We start from the raw sequence: 14,817 nt of genomic DNA on the forward strand, positions 1-14,817 counted from the left end.
AATGAACCTACAATATATTCGCAGATTTTTTTAAAAATTCAATTAACATAATATTTTTGGGGTTTTTGAAAAAAAAACCCTTAGAATTTGTTAAGTATCTAGGCTTCAAATTTTATTAGGTATATGTATATGTTGCGGTGCTGTAAGATGGCGCAAGCAATATACAAGTTATACATTAATGTTTCCTTCAAAATTACTAGGCCCTAGGGCTTTGCTTCATGATAAAACTAAACATGAATAAAAAATACATTTCTTACAATAACTGTACAATAAATGTAGTGAAAAAGGAAACTGTTACCAAAATTTGTACTTTATGAATTATTTCTTGTAAACTTTAAGGTCAAATATCGCATGATAAACTAGTGCTATCTCGCTTTTCCTCTTTTGCCCTCGAGCTGAGAGTAAGTGAGATAGCACCAGTCAATAGGCGGAAAGAGAGGATTAGGTCGCCTTATGTGATTTTCTTTTTACTAAAAATAGTAATCGCTTTCGTTTTCTGATACTATTCAATTTTGAATAAGATTACTTATAAAAATGAATAGAAACTTCGAATTGTAAGTTTGTGAATCTGACGGATATAGTACAGAATGCTAATTAAGTATAATTAGTTCATATTAACAACAATTGTTCAATACAGATCGTTAATATTTCAATCGATTTACAAATCTTGCAAATAAATTGATAGAAAAATGCAAACAAATGCTGACGGTTTTTCAATAAAATGAGTATTTGTATGTATTTTACGACTTTTTTTTCATTTTATTTTTTTATTTCATTTCGTTGATAAAATAAATGAAGCAATAATCGAGTACTCATGAGCTTTCCAAAAAATAATTAGATTAAACAGACAATAAACAAAATGCGTGAAATAAGGCTTTTGCCCAACACTGGGATATAAATAATAAATAATATATATAGATAAACTGTCAAAATAGATATACCTACTATATTTTGCAAGATTTGCAAACGACACATATATAACTATTGTGAATATATTAAATAGTCTAACATCGATCGCTATCGTAATAGTTGGTACTTTTCAAATACTCGGTAAATACAAAAGTACTTACAATAACATAAATAATAGTTCATGTCACTGAAGAAGTCTCATTGAGTCAAAGTACTAGTAAAATATTTTTTTATGTGAAGATACAAAATATCTTATTTTTTTATGTATTTTCTTCAAACAAAATAAAATCCAAAAAAATACTTAATGGTTATATTTTTTAAACAAGTTAAATTTATCATGTCAGAGTTTATTTGATTTTTGTTGTTCATTTATTTTTAACTAGTTTCAGTAAGTCCCATTGGGACTTTTTGAAGGACACTGAATTGTTATTGTATCGTATTTGATGATTTATAGCATTCGGATAAGGAGATAAATGGAGGCAGTCGAGAGGAGCGCCGTCGAGTGTAGGATGGAATGCGCGCTGTTTGCTCGGTATACTGAAACAGGGAGAGATTAATTAATTGTAATCATAGTTAAATAATTAATTAAAATCATAATCAAATAAATAGACGATCAGAGAAAATAGGAAAATTCTTCCCTTGGCCTTGGTATTTTTTTAACTTTATTGTGACGTGTTGAAAAGTGTTATCCCATTTAGATGTCGATACAATATTCGCCCACAAAAAAGTATAATTGAAATATTTTTTTATTTATTTTCCTATTTTGTAAAAAATCATTAAGATAAGGTACAGACATACATAATATACTTTTAATAAAAGACATTGCAAGTTTTTTTTTATAAAAAAGAAATTTTTCAATTGGATTTTAATTTGGATTAATTCGTTGTAATATTTTGTTAAGAGATTGCACAACATGATTTCGAATTAACTAAAGTGCAGAAAAATAAAATGTTAACAAGCACATTTAATACTTACTTGAACTCTGCTGGATGTTGATTGGCTCAGCTTCTAAAAGCAAAATAAAAAACGAAAAATTGAGACATGCGCACAAAAAAATAAAAATAAAAATATACAAAATAAAAATAAAGTGAAATAAAACGACATACATCAAAATGTGTACTACCTATTTGCAATTATTCTCTTCAAATTGTTAAAACTATTAAAAAAAAATGGAAACTACTTTTTAAAAGTTTTTTAATAAGCAATTTTTACATCTACCGTATAAATTTAAACACAAACTCTCCGAATTCTTACCGATATTCATTTTAATGGGGTCGGTATTTCTGCTCCAGTCTTTTTCGTTTTTAGCCCGGATGAAGGCCTGGTAAGCGCCTGGCGTTAAATCTTTCACTTCGTACGAAAATTTGTAAGATTTCTGCAAGTTCTTCGGCCGAGGAAGCTCATATTTGTTCATATTGCCAGTCTGCAAAATTAAAATGTTATTGTATTATATTATAACGTTATTGCATCTGTACATTGACGTCCGGTGAAAATGCTGCAGTGTAGTTTGTTCCGCCGCTTCTTCTATACATGCTCTTTGGAAGCGGTAGTAGTTATAATTAGATTTAAGTTATGTGACGTCAATAAGTGATACCTTGTATCCAATTTTAAAAATTACTTGTTACTACATCGATGGTTATTATTTAGTAATTAAATGTAGAACATTTATAATCTTCGTCTTTACGAAACGACTCCCGTCTGACCTCCGCAACCTTTGCAGGGGAACCTAACTCGTATACATAGCTTCTTAGAGCCGTGTGGTTCACAGCACTAAAAAAAACAGAATAGGACCAATCCATCTCTTCCCCATGGATGTCGTAAACGGCGACTACGGAATATGGGATTTTTCTTTAAGGCGATGGGCTAGCAACCTGTCACTACTTGAATCTCAATTCTACCATTAAGTCAAACCGTTGAACGTGGATCAGTCTTTTCGAGACTATTGGACTACCCCGCAAGGTACAAAGACGTGATTGTATGAATGCACGTAGCCACTGAAAGCTCAAACCTGGTCCATGAGTTGTATCTCCACTTGTTCCAACGGCAGATGCGAGTGCACTCGGAAGTCGATCTTGACGCCGTCTACGTCGACGTCATCGATGACCGGCCTCTGGACCAGCTCGGCGGATTTGTTGTGCACCCCGTGGTAGTTTTGGGCCTGGAATGGTGAAAATAGACTGATCAAATAGTTTATAGCACCAAATGTAAGACAACATATATTCAAACAAATGCGGCTGAGTCATTAAAATCGCAAAAAAAATAAAAAAATCACGCGACGCTATCAGTCAAATATATTGAAGAAATTTTAATTTTCATTTAATTTAAAATTTCTGTATTTTTGCATGCCATGACTGGTTAAATGCGCGAAATGTATATGTTTTGTAACACCTATAATTGTACCGCATTTATAGCAAACAAAGTATTTGTATTTGTATTAGTGAAAATCCTAAATCGCGCAAGCAATGATTTCACGGATTGGAGCACTATATACAAAAGCCGACACGTCTGTCGCGCGGTTCTCCAGGCATAACACCTAGCCTGGCGGAAGATCTTCCCTTTGGTGGCGGTCGAGCCGAATCATCGCTCCCGCTACATCATCATCATTTCTTCTTCCTGGCTTTAGTCCCGGTTGCATCCTCTCCACTCTGGAGAGGAGCATGCCTTTGACCGTGGATCCTGGATTGTGTGAGTCATGTATTTACACGACTCATCTGACCTCTCTCATCTAACCTAATACGTATTGGATAATCGTTCATCCAGTTGCCTGAATGTGTAGGTTTCCTCACGATGTTTTCCCTACATGTATTTTGGTCCAATAGATATTTATAAGATGTCATTGTCCGAGTTACTCAAAAGCGCCGTGTGGTTCCCGGCACCAATACAAAAAATAATAGGACCACTCCGTCTCTTTCCTATAGATGTCGTAAAAGGCGACTAAGGAGACTTTTAAAATTGCGATTCTTTTTTTTAGGCGATGGGCTAGCAACCTGTCACTATTTGAATCTCAATTCTATCACTAAGCCAAACAGTCGAGCGTGGCCTATCAGTCTCTTCAAGACTGCTAGGCCACGCTAAGGATATAGACGTGATCATATGTATGTATGTCATTGTCAGAGTGTCATTGGAGCAATAAACCATTTACGCGAAGACCGACATCCGCGCGGACGGAGTCGCGGGCGGAAGCTAGTGATGTGACTTTTCGGGACTATTGGCTCTACCCCTTAAGGGATACAGACGTGACTATATGTATGTAAGTTCACAGCTAACACAAAACGAATGCACCAACCACACAAGTGTACGTGCCGAAGTCGTGCGCGCCCGCCGGCACCACGGTGAGGTTGGAGCGCGCGCCGTCCGTGGAGATCAGGAACCGCTGGCCGTCCACCAGCACGGGAACGTTGTCCTTGAACCACGTGATTTGAGGGCTGGAACAGAGAGAGAGAGAGATGAGGACATTTGATTTGTGTAATAGATTAATTGTGCCGTGTGGTTCCCGGCACTATTACAAAAAAGAATAGGACCACTCCATCTCTTTCCCATGGATGTCGTAAAAGGCGACTAAGGGATAGGCTTATTAACTTAGGATTCCTCTTTTAGGCGATGGGCTAGCAACCTGTCACTATTTGAATCTCGGTTCTATCATTAAGCCAAATAGCTGAACGTGGCCATTCAGTCTTTTCAAGACTGTTGGCTCTGTCTACCCCGCAAGGGATATAGACGTGATCATATGTATGTATGTATGTATGTATGTATTAACAAATTTAATTGAACGAATGCTCCCAAACGGCAATTGGAAGGAACAAGAATGTAAAAGAAAAAGCAAGTGGAAAGAGGTAGTCTCTGCCTACCCCTCCGGGAAAGAGGCGTGATTTTATGTATGTATGTATGTAAGAAAATAGAAAGCAGAAATAGCTATCAAATGGCTGTCAAAATGTGCAACGGTCTCAATGAGGATATAAAGTCGCTATCTCTGAATGCCTTTAAAATTAAATTAAAACTGTGGCTTAACAAAAAATCGTTTTATACTGTTGACGAATGTAAATAAATTTCGACAAGAACATTTAATTTGACATTATTTTAATTTTCATTTAATTTAAATTTTTTGTATTTATGCATGCCATGACCGGTTAAATACGCGAAATGTATATGCTTTGTAACGCCTATAATTGTACCGCATTAATAGCAAATAAAGTATTTGTATTTGTAAGAAATTCTGATGCCGTGTGGTCTCCGGCACCAATACAAAAAAAAAGAATAGGACCACTCCATCTCTTTCCCATGGATGTCGTAAAAGGCGACTAAGGGATAGGCTTACAAACTTGGGATTCTTTTTTAGGCGATGGGTTAGCGACCTGTCACTATTTGAATCTCAATTCTATCGTTAAGCCAAAAAGCTGAACGTGGCTATTCAGTCTTTTCAGGACTGTTGGCTCTGTCTACCCCGCAAGGGATATAGACGTGACCATATGTATGTATGTATGTAAGAAATTCTGGCTTGACGTCGTGAAAAATAGTATTATTGGTAAAAAAATGTGGCCGCTGCAGAACTGACAAAGTAGGAAGAGAAATGATTCACTTTCTACATATCCTTTTATCGTAAAAGGCGACTAAGGGATTGGCTAATAAATTTGGTAAAGAAATGGAGTGGTCTTTTTGTGTGGTTGCCGTGTGATTCCCGGCACCAATAAAAATAATTCTTCTTCTAGATAGATAGAAACCTCTAAAGAAAGGATATATTTTGGTAATTTACAATTTTAACGCTTGAAAGACGACAATCTATATATATAAAACTCTTCCGTTACTGAGTGACTGACTGACAGACAACACACAGTCGAAACTACTGGTCGTAGACAGCTGAAATTTGGAATGTAGGTTCCTTGGGATATGTAGGGGAGCACTAAGAAAGGATTTTTGGAAATTCAACCCCCAAGGGGGGGAAAAGGGGTAAAAACGTTTCTATGAAAAATCTTATTCCTTGGGTTTATAAACTTGAAACTTGGCATGAACACGTACATAGGCAAGTAAATATGTTTGACATTATAAGTTTTTTCAAACTACCCTCCAATCGTGATTTAGGGGGTGCGATTGGGTGACTGATTTATTAACGCACAGCCGAAACCGCTCGGTATAGGAGTCTGAGATTTTGAACAGAGGTTCCTTTAGTAACATAAGTGAGCACTAAGAAGGGATTTTTGAAATGTCAACCCCCAAGGGGGGGAAACGGGATAAACTGAGCCGGGGCTGCGGGAAAGTTCTAACGAGATACCGTGGCCCCGGAACGCAAAGGGCAACTGAAGGAACGAGGTGGGATTTAGTCAGTAAAAGTCTGACACTCCCTTCCGTTCCACCCAGAGCGGGAGAGGCCATTTGAATTTAAGCGCCTTCAATTTCCTCTAAAAGTTTGCTTTGCGATGACGATAAATAAGTCTCAAGGGCAAACTTTTAAAGTCGCTGGTGTTGATTTAAGAGAAGATTGTTTCTCTCATGGACAACTGTATGTTGCTTGCTCGCGTGTCAGCTCTCCCTCTAACCTGTTCATACTGGTAAATAATAAAAAAACTAAAAATATTGTTTACAAGGAAATCCTGTAAGGCCTCTTCGTCCTATAAATCCTGTTTTTTTTTTCTTTTGAGACGATGATTTTGTCTCGCTTTACTTTTTCTATATAGATTTGTATGTATACTAATATTATAAAGAGGAACAATCTATTTTTTTATATGTTTGTTTGTTTACACATGTAATCGATAAACTCCGAAACTACTGAATCGATTTCAAACATTCACCATTAGAAAGCTACATCATCCCTGAGTAACACAGGCTATATTTAATTCCAGTTGTAACAAGATTTCAGCCTGTGGAAGAAAAAGCCCTGTCGAGATCATTAAAAAACGCTATATATAACCGAATTACACGTGGGCGAAGCCGCGGGCGGAAAGCTAGTCATTCATAATTTGATTAAGTAATTGTTATTTATGAAGAAATGTACTTACACAGGAGTTCCTCGTGTGGAGCACTGGAACATAGCGTGGTCTCCGATCCCTGTGTTGATTTCTTTCTTGTGAACATGAGCGTGGGGCTTCTCTGAAATTTGTCCAAAAAAAAATGTATTTTACCAAAAAGTACACAATTCGGTCACAATTCGTTGAGTTGTGACCTTTTTGTATTGCTGCAACTCACACCCTAATTAATTTGTATTTCATATGAAATTGTAAATTGTGTGTAGCAAATCAAATAAATGAATTATCTATCTATCTAAGTACCATGTGCCGTGTGGTTCCTGGCAGAACTGTGTGGTTCCCGGAACTTTAGAATAGGATCACTCCATCTCTTTCCCATGGATGTCGTAAAAGACGATCAGGCTTATAAACTTGGCATGCTTTTTTTAGGCGACGGGCTAGCAACCTGTCACTATTTGTATCTTTATTCCAACTTTTAGCCATACACCTGAACATGGCCTTGCAGTCTTTTTGAGACCGTTGGCTCTGTCTACTCCGAAACAGATAAAGACGTGATTGTACATATGTATGTAATATCAATGTTCCTAATTACAGAATTTACTCAAAATGTTGTTACTAGTTTCAAAATGGTCGTCCGTCACTGGTTGAATTTATGTTTCAATCCGAAAAATCTTTGCTGGCGCGATTTAGAACATCGCTGCTATTGGCTGCCAGCGGATGACGCCAGCGGTACACACCTAGAACATTAATGATGACTTCCTCCTGCGCTTGTCCCAAGCTGTTGAACGCATAGCAGTAGTAACGGCCGGAGTGGTGGCCCTTTACTTTTTTTATGGTGACGCTGTCGAATGAGAATTCCCCGTCGTTTTCCCCCAAACGGACATTGGCGTTCTGCAAATACGTCACGAAAATTTGAATAACAACTATTGATATCAAGTGCTGATGCTTCATCCTGAGGGTAAGAAAAAATAAAAGTATCATCAAGTGCTTATAAATTTGGGATTCTTCCATCAATATTATCTTCAATTCTATTATAAGTGCCGTATGGTTCCCGGCAACAATACAAAAAAGAATAGGACCACTCCAACTCTTTCATATGGATGTCGTAAAAGGCGACTAAGGGATAGGCTTACAAACTTGGGATTCTTTTTTTAGGCGATGGGCTAGCAACCCGTCACTATTTGGATCTTAATTCTATCATTAAGCCAAACAGCTGAACGTGGCCTATCAGTCTTTTCAAGACTGTTGGCTCTGTCTACCCCGTAAGGGATAAAGACTTGATCATATGTATGTATGTATGTATCATCAAGAGCGATTTTTAGCTCGGATATGGCTTGTCTTTGTGACGTCTTTTCTCAGACGAGTGCGCATCTACTGTCGAATCGAATGCACATTAAAGGAGCCGTATGATGCCTTTGTCATTGCGATATGGGTTGGTGATATAATTCTTAATCATGTATTTTTTTTATTTTTTTTTATTTCTATGTTTATGAATGAAAATGTTATGTTACATCTTGCGCCAAATAAAGATTTTTCTTTCTTTCTTTCTTCTTTGTCGTTACTTTTTCCACTTTTTTTTAATGGCCTCTGTGGCATAGCGGTATTGCGCTTGTCTGTGACACCGGAGGTCCCGGGTTCGAATCCCGGCCAGGGCATGATGAGAAACGTACTTTCTCTGATTTGCCTGGGTATTGGATGTTTATCTATATATAAGTATTTATTATACAATATAGTATCGTTGAGTAAGTATCTCGTAACACAAGTTTCGAACTTACTTCGAGGCTAACTAAATCTGTGTAATTTGTTCCGTATATATTTGTATATATATGTATATATAATATATTCAGTTCTGTAGTGAAAAATTAATAAAAAAAAATAACGTGTGGAGCGTACAGTATTAGTGGGGTGGCGGTATACACTGGTCTTCGCAAATATGATCTGACTGAGTCGACACGCTAAGAGGAAGAATGATGATAATTCAAGTCGATACTACCACGTTTAAACTGTGAAGTGAGAGTCGAACTTTACGATGCTAACGATACAATTGATTTTTAAAATTTCGATTCCACTCACGTGTCGAGGAAGCGCCTCAACAATTTGTTGTAAAACGCCGCTAAGAGGACGTCCTGTGACCATTTTCGATGGAAGTCAGTAGTTATACTAATCGTTTATTATGCTTTGAGATCACACTGTGGATATTGGATGGCAAGAAATTTATTTTTTTGTGCCGTGTGGTTCCCGATACCAATACAAAAAAAAAATTGGACCACTCCATCTATTTCCCATGGATGTCGTAGAAGGCGACTAAGGGATAGGTTTACTTGGGATTCTTTTTAGGCGATGAGTTAACAACCTGTCCCTATTTGAATTAAGCTGAACGTGGCCATTCAGTCTTTTCAAGACTGTTGGCTCTGTCTACCCCGCAAGGGATATAGACGTGACATATGTATGTATGTATGTAGAAATTTATATTGTACTGTTTTCGCTTCTAAATCTAGTAAACTAAAGTTTTACCGATTCATGGACTAAACTCCATTACTGTTACTGCAAAGTTGGGCTGTTCACGCGTTTACTTTATCTAACAGCCCACTCTTACTTGAGTCCCAACAGAATCTTTTTGTCCCTTAAGTTCTGTATTACTCACTCTATTCTTGGGGGGTCGACGTTGGCTACCCGAGGTGAAATACCTCGTGTAGCCAACTTCAACGCCAAGTCTTAAACGAATGGGCGAATTGATACCAGGATCGTAAAGCAAGCATTGTACTAATAAACAGTAAAGTACATAATGAGATCCGTTATGCCCAAGTGGCACGGACCGAAGAAATCCTGGCTTGATGTCGCGAAAGATGATAATTTACGAGACAAAAAAGACCGAGAAAAGTTGAAAATAAATAAATATATACGGGACAAATTACACAGATTGAGTTAGCCTCGAAGTAAGTTCGAAACTTGTGTTACGAGATACTAACTCAACGATACTATATTTTATAATAAATACGTATATAGATAAACATCCAAGACTCAGGCCAATCAGAGAAAGTTCGTTTCTCATCATGCCCTGGCCGGGATTCGAACCCGGGACCTCCGGTGACACAGACAAGCGCACTACCGCTGCGCCACAGAGGTCGTCGAAGAAAAAGTGGAGAGAAAACTCAAAAAGCTGACCGCGGGCAACAAAGCATAGCGGTGGAGGGTGCAATCGGTATCACGATGATATGAGAGAGACTCGTATTTACCTCAGATCCAGGAGTGACTCTGGACCACAAGATCTTCGGGGGCGGCAGTCCAACGACCTTGCACGTGAGAACGAGGTCTGAACCTTCTGGGACTGTCCCGTTGTTTGTTGCGTGTAAACCTGGAATTTATTGAGTCATTGTTAAGAAAATACATATTCCTTAAATCCAGACTAATGTTAAATTTATAAACGGTAAAAATTATTTTCCTCAGCTGAAATGGATGTTACTTTTTTTGGGAGACTCTCACGAGAGCGAAGCTTTCCCAGAGCACATAATGTTACTGGTAATATTTCTTCCGGATTAACAGATTAAATTAAATCGAGAAGATTATTCGTTACATTTTTAAAGCTTTGTAGCTAACAGCTGGAATATTAACTTATATTGTAATCTGACGTCTAGTCCATAAATGTACCAATTGAAGATGCTATAGAACGGGCAAAATGGCAAGGAAATGTCTGAAAGTGGACCCCAGATACCGAAGCTATCTATACTACTATAAAGCTAAAGAGTATCGAGGAAGGCTTTAGGCTATATAACATCACGCTGCAACTATAAATAGCAAGAAATAATGTAATATGTGAAAAAAAGGCAGGGAAAATTATTCATCCTTGAGAGCTTCAATGATGCCCAAAATAACTATTCCACGCGGACAAAGTCGTCACAGCTAGTTTAAAGATAAAAATATTTTCTTATGATCCTATTCTTCGTGTAGAGACTTTGAAAGGTACTTACTAATAATCCTAGGCTCAGATACAATCTTCACTCTGTGCACCACAAACGTGGGTTCAGTCTGCAGCAGCTGACAGCGGTACTCTCCAGCGTCGGCTGCAGTCACGTCTTCTATCACCAGGTCGTGGACACCGCCTTCGGAAATGCTGGAAGAGGGTTTTAGTCTTGTAAAGGAAAGATTTGCATTTTGAACTTTTTGGTCGAGATATTTGCGCCAAACTCGTACGTATTGAGTGATTAGCAGACTTTTGGAAGGAAATTCGGAGTTTTAAGTTCTTAACGTGACTTCAATTTTTATACCATGCGTCTTAATTGGCTTCTTCATTGCTGAAAATCGTGGTATCTTAAAATATTTTCCGACGGTTATTTGACCTATGAATACGAGTAGTTCGACGATTTAATGTTTCCTGATTGAGCGAATACTTGAAGAGTTTTCATGTTTGAATGAATCAAGAAAGATAACGATACAAAAGTTTCATTCTGACCTTGATCTTCTACGTTTCTCTTCCGGTTTCTCTGTTCGTAGGCTTTTAGGACTATGATAAAAATGTGTGCCGTATCGTTCCCGGCACCAATAGAAAATAGAATAGGACCACTATATCTCTTTCCCATGGATATCATAAAAGGCAGCTAAGGGATAGGCTTGTAAACTTGGGATTGTTTTTAAGCGATTGGCTAGCAACCTGAATCTCAATTCTATCATTAAGTCAAACGTGGCCTATCAGTCTTTTCAAGACTGTTAGCTCTATCTACCCTGCAAGGGCTATAGTTGTGATTATATGTATATAATAAATTATACTTACATCCGCGTCTTGTTGTACAATGGGTTGTCTTGCTTCATCATCTTCATCGTGTTCATGTATAGGGACACGACCTCGTCGCCTTCTATCCTGTGCCAGTTCACCACCGATACGCTCTCTGGAAGATATGACATTCGAACTTCTATCAATATTGTCAGGAAAAGAGATATCACTTTCGAGAATGGACCTCAATGGAATTTTGAAAAATGTTATAACATAATCATTGTTTAGAAAGGCATTTAATTTTGGGATTCTTCTTTGAGATGATGGACTAGCAATCTGTCAATATCATTGAATCTCAATTTTATTACTGAGCCAATCTTCACAGGACGTGACTGAACATAGGCCAAACAACTGATTCTGGAAAATTCCTTGAGGTCGTGGTCTAGGGATGTACATCGAGGATCTCTTTCAAACCCTAGACAACTAAAGTCTAGATTAAAATTAAAATTAACGAAATTTTTTATTGTTTACTGCTGCTAAAACCTAGACTTAGATAATGTTATCTCAAGGGAAAATATCAAATCTTCTGTTAAATTTTTTGCAGTTAATTGTGGCAAGGCTTGTTAGATTTGATTGAAATGTAATGTAATGAATTTTGACGGATGGAACTCTTTCCCCGTTTGTTTTTGCATAAACACATCCTGTGGTATACGACCCAGATCTGTTTCTACTATTTCTTCTTAATCTTATTATATGTACTTAGTTGTATTCTGTTATGTGTAATAATAATAAATAAAAAAATATTTTTTTGCCCAAAAGCGTCGTGTGATATCTTACCTGGACTGACGACGCACGCTAACCGCACAGATTGTCCTGGTTCTGGGGTATATTCCTTGCCCACAGTCTGGATAACTCCCACTATTGGGATATCGTTTCCTGGAACAAATAATTACTCATGAGAATTTGCCGTGTGGTTCCCGGCACAAATAAAAAAAAGAATAGGACCACTCCATCTCGTTCCCATGGATGTCGTAATAGGCGACTAAAGGATAGGCTTATAAACTTGGGATTCTTCTTTTAGGCGATGGGCTAGCAACCTGTCACTATTTCAATCTCAATTTCATCATAAAGCCAAACAGCTGAACGTGGCCTATCAGTCTTTTCAAGACTGTTGGCTCTGTGTACCCAGCAAGGAATATAGACGTGATTATATGTATGTATGTATGAGAATTTGTTCCGTTCACTCTTTGCATTTTTGATCCTGTTAATTCTCAGGCGTTTGACGTTAAATCTTTGAATGGGAAAGAAATTAAAAGTGAAAGTTTATCAATTCATACATTAACTTATACATCAAACGGTTGAGCTACATATAATGTAGATTATGATTTTGTTTGTGCTCTGTGAGACTTTAGCAAGAAAATCACTTGGAAAGCACACAATCTTTACCGGTGTTCATTTTATCATTAATCTTAAAAGCATAATGCTAGCTAAATGTCAGTAATTGATTAAGTAAACCTAATTTAAAAATTTTTTTAGTATCTGTAATTTTTAACAGAAATTTGTATTTTTTGTATGCACGATGTGTTCACATCTAGAAGACTTGCCACTTTTGTACGTGTATTTTGTACTTTTATGTTTTGTTTTGTTACTGTGTCATGTCAGTTTTGTGAACCAAATAAAAAAAAAAAAAATTAATAAAAATAGCACTATTTGTGAATTTCTACATGGATTATAAGGTTTCTAAGATCATGGAGACATATTAATTTTCAAAAATTAATACCTCTATTGTTTCTTAGAAAGGTCTGTGCTACAATTGATGTTGTATGGTTCCAGTACTCCTCTATCCATTTTTTCCAATGGATGTTGCCAAAATTAAATACTGAAAGAAATTATACTGAGAAATAGAAGTATGCAGAGATCGTGGCAAGTGGAAAGAGGTAGTCTCTGCCTACCCCTCCGGGAAAGAGGCGTGCTTTTATCTATGTATGTATGTAAATAGTTCCCTAATTTCCTTACCTTCATCTTTCTGCGCTTCATCATCAATGCCCTCATCACCGAGGAAGTCACCATCATCCACCTCACGCCTCTCCATCACGTGTGCATTCACTGTAACAAGAACATTTTTAAATTTAATATTACAAAGAATACAATACAAATACAAATTAATAGAGAATTAATTGTGATTTTATAATGATAAAGATTTATTTATTTTTTATTATTTATGTTATTCAAGAAAAAATACAAATGGAACTTACTAATGAAAATCTTAGTACCTACTATTTAGGCACTAATTATTTCTAAAGAAATTTCGTCCATACAGGCCCACGACAGGAAAATTACTGACAGATTTGTATTTGACCATATAGGTACTTAAGGGTCTACAAGACTTAAGTTTTATTATTATCTTCATTTCTCAGAATTAATTCACCAATGATGGTTATATCTAAAATATTTACAAATAATAATATAGTATCACTAGAGGCCGCCCGCGACTTCGTCCGCATGGAAACCCTATCAATCCCGCGGGAACTCTGGGATAAAAAGTAGCCTATGTGTTATTCTGGGTCTTCAGCTACCTACATACCAAATTTCATGGTAATCGGTTCAGTAGTTTTTGCGTGAAAGAGTAACAAACATCCATACAAACTTTCGCCTTTATAATAGTAGTAGGATAACATTACATTATCATTTCTCATTCATTCTGTATTGTATCTTAGGGTCATCATATAATTATCAGCTTAGCTCAGCATCTTATTCTAAATTGTTTTTTTGTTATTTACTGAGGTTACCTACATCAACAACTAAAAAGATTTATATCCAAAACAAAATGCCAACCTCAAAAAATGATTTAAAAAACACGGCATAAATTTCCATATTGTTATCCTATGAGTAACTACTTTGAAAGTCAGTGCTATGCGCCACATTATCATACTAAACGTTAGTTTTGTTCATCGCCTTTGCTTTGCGCATACAAATATCGGCGTCCGAGGAAAGACTGCGTGTCGGTAGGGACTTACAGTTTCTGAATATTGATGAGATGACACAGAGTAGGAAAAACAGTCTATTGTAATCCCACCAATAATATTTGCATGTAAAAATTTTACAAAACGAGATTTCCTACGTAGATTACCCTAGTAGTAGCGCTTTGGAAGCGGTAGTAGTTATAATTAGATTTAAGTGATGTGACGTCAATTAGTGATACCTTGTATCCAATTTTGAAAAATAAATCTATTCAATTATCTA

General features: G+C 36.8%; 1 protein-coding gene across 2 annotated transcripts in view; it reads right to left on the minus strand.

Moving 5' to 3' along the window:
• Positions 1-120: 120 nt before the first annotated feature.
• LOC106130446 (protein amalgam) overlaps positions 121-14,817 on the minus strand; it is a 157,055-nt gene continuing 142,358 nt past the window's right edge. For both annotated transcript variants that reach the window (XM_060952012.1, XM_060952011.1), the window contains exons 3-14: positions 13,591-13,680; positions 12,412-12,510; positions 11,635-11,749; positions 10,835-10,977; positions 10,103-10,221; positions 7,604-7,757; positions 6,900-6,990; positions 4,196-4,334; positions 2,918-3,067; positions 2,164-2,332; positions 1,885-1,917; positions 121-1,446 (exon numbers count right to left, since the gene is read on the minus strand). In XM_060952012.1, the coding sequence (XP_060807995.1) occupies positions 1,358-1,446; positions 1,885-1,917; positions 2,164-2,332; positions 2,918-3,067; positions 4,196-4,334; positions 6,900-6,990; positions 7,604-7,757; positions 10,103-10,221; positions 10,835-10,977; positions 11,635-11,749; positions 12,412-12,510; positions 13,591-13,680 (1,391 nt within the window). In that variant the 3' untranslated portion in view covers positions 121-1,357. The remainder of the gene's footprint in view (positions 1,447-1,884; positions 1,918-2,163; positions 2,333-2,917; positions 3,068-4,195; positions 4,335-6,899; positions 6,991-7,603; positions 7,758-10,102; positions 10,222-10,834; positions 10,978-11,634; positions 11,750-12,411; positions 12,511-13,590; positions 13,681-14,817) is intronic.

This window comes from Amyelois transitella, chromosome 27 (genome assembly GCF_032362555.1).
Source record: "Amyelois transitella isolate CPQ chromosome 27, ilAmyTran1.1, whole genome shotgun sequence".
Classification (NCBI taxonomy): Eukaryota; Metazoa; Arthropoda; class Insecta; order Lepidoptera; family Pyralidae; genus Amyelois; species Amyelois transitella.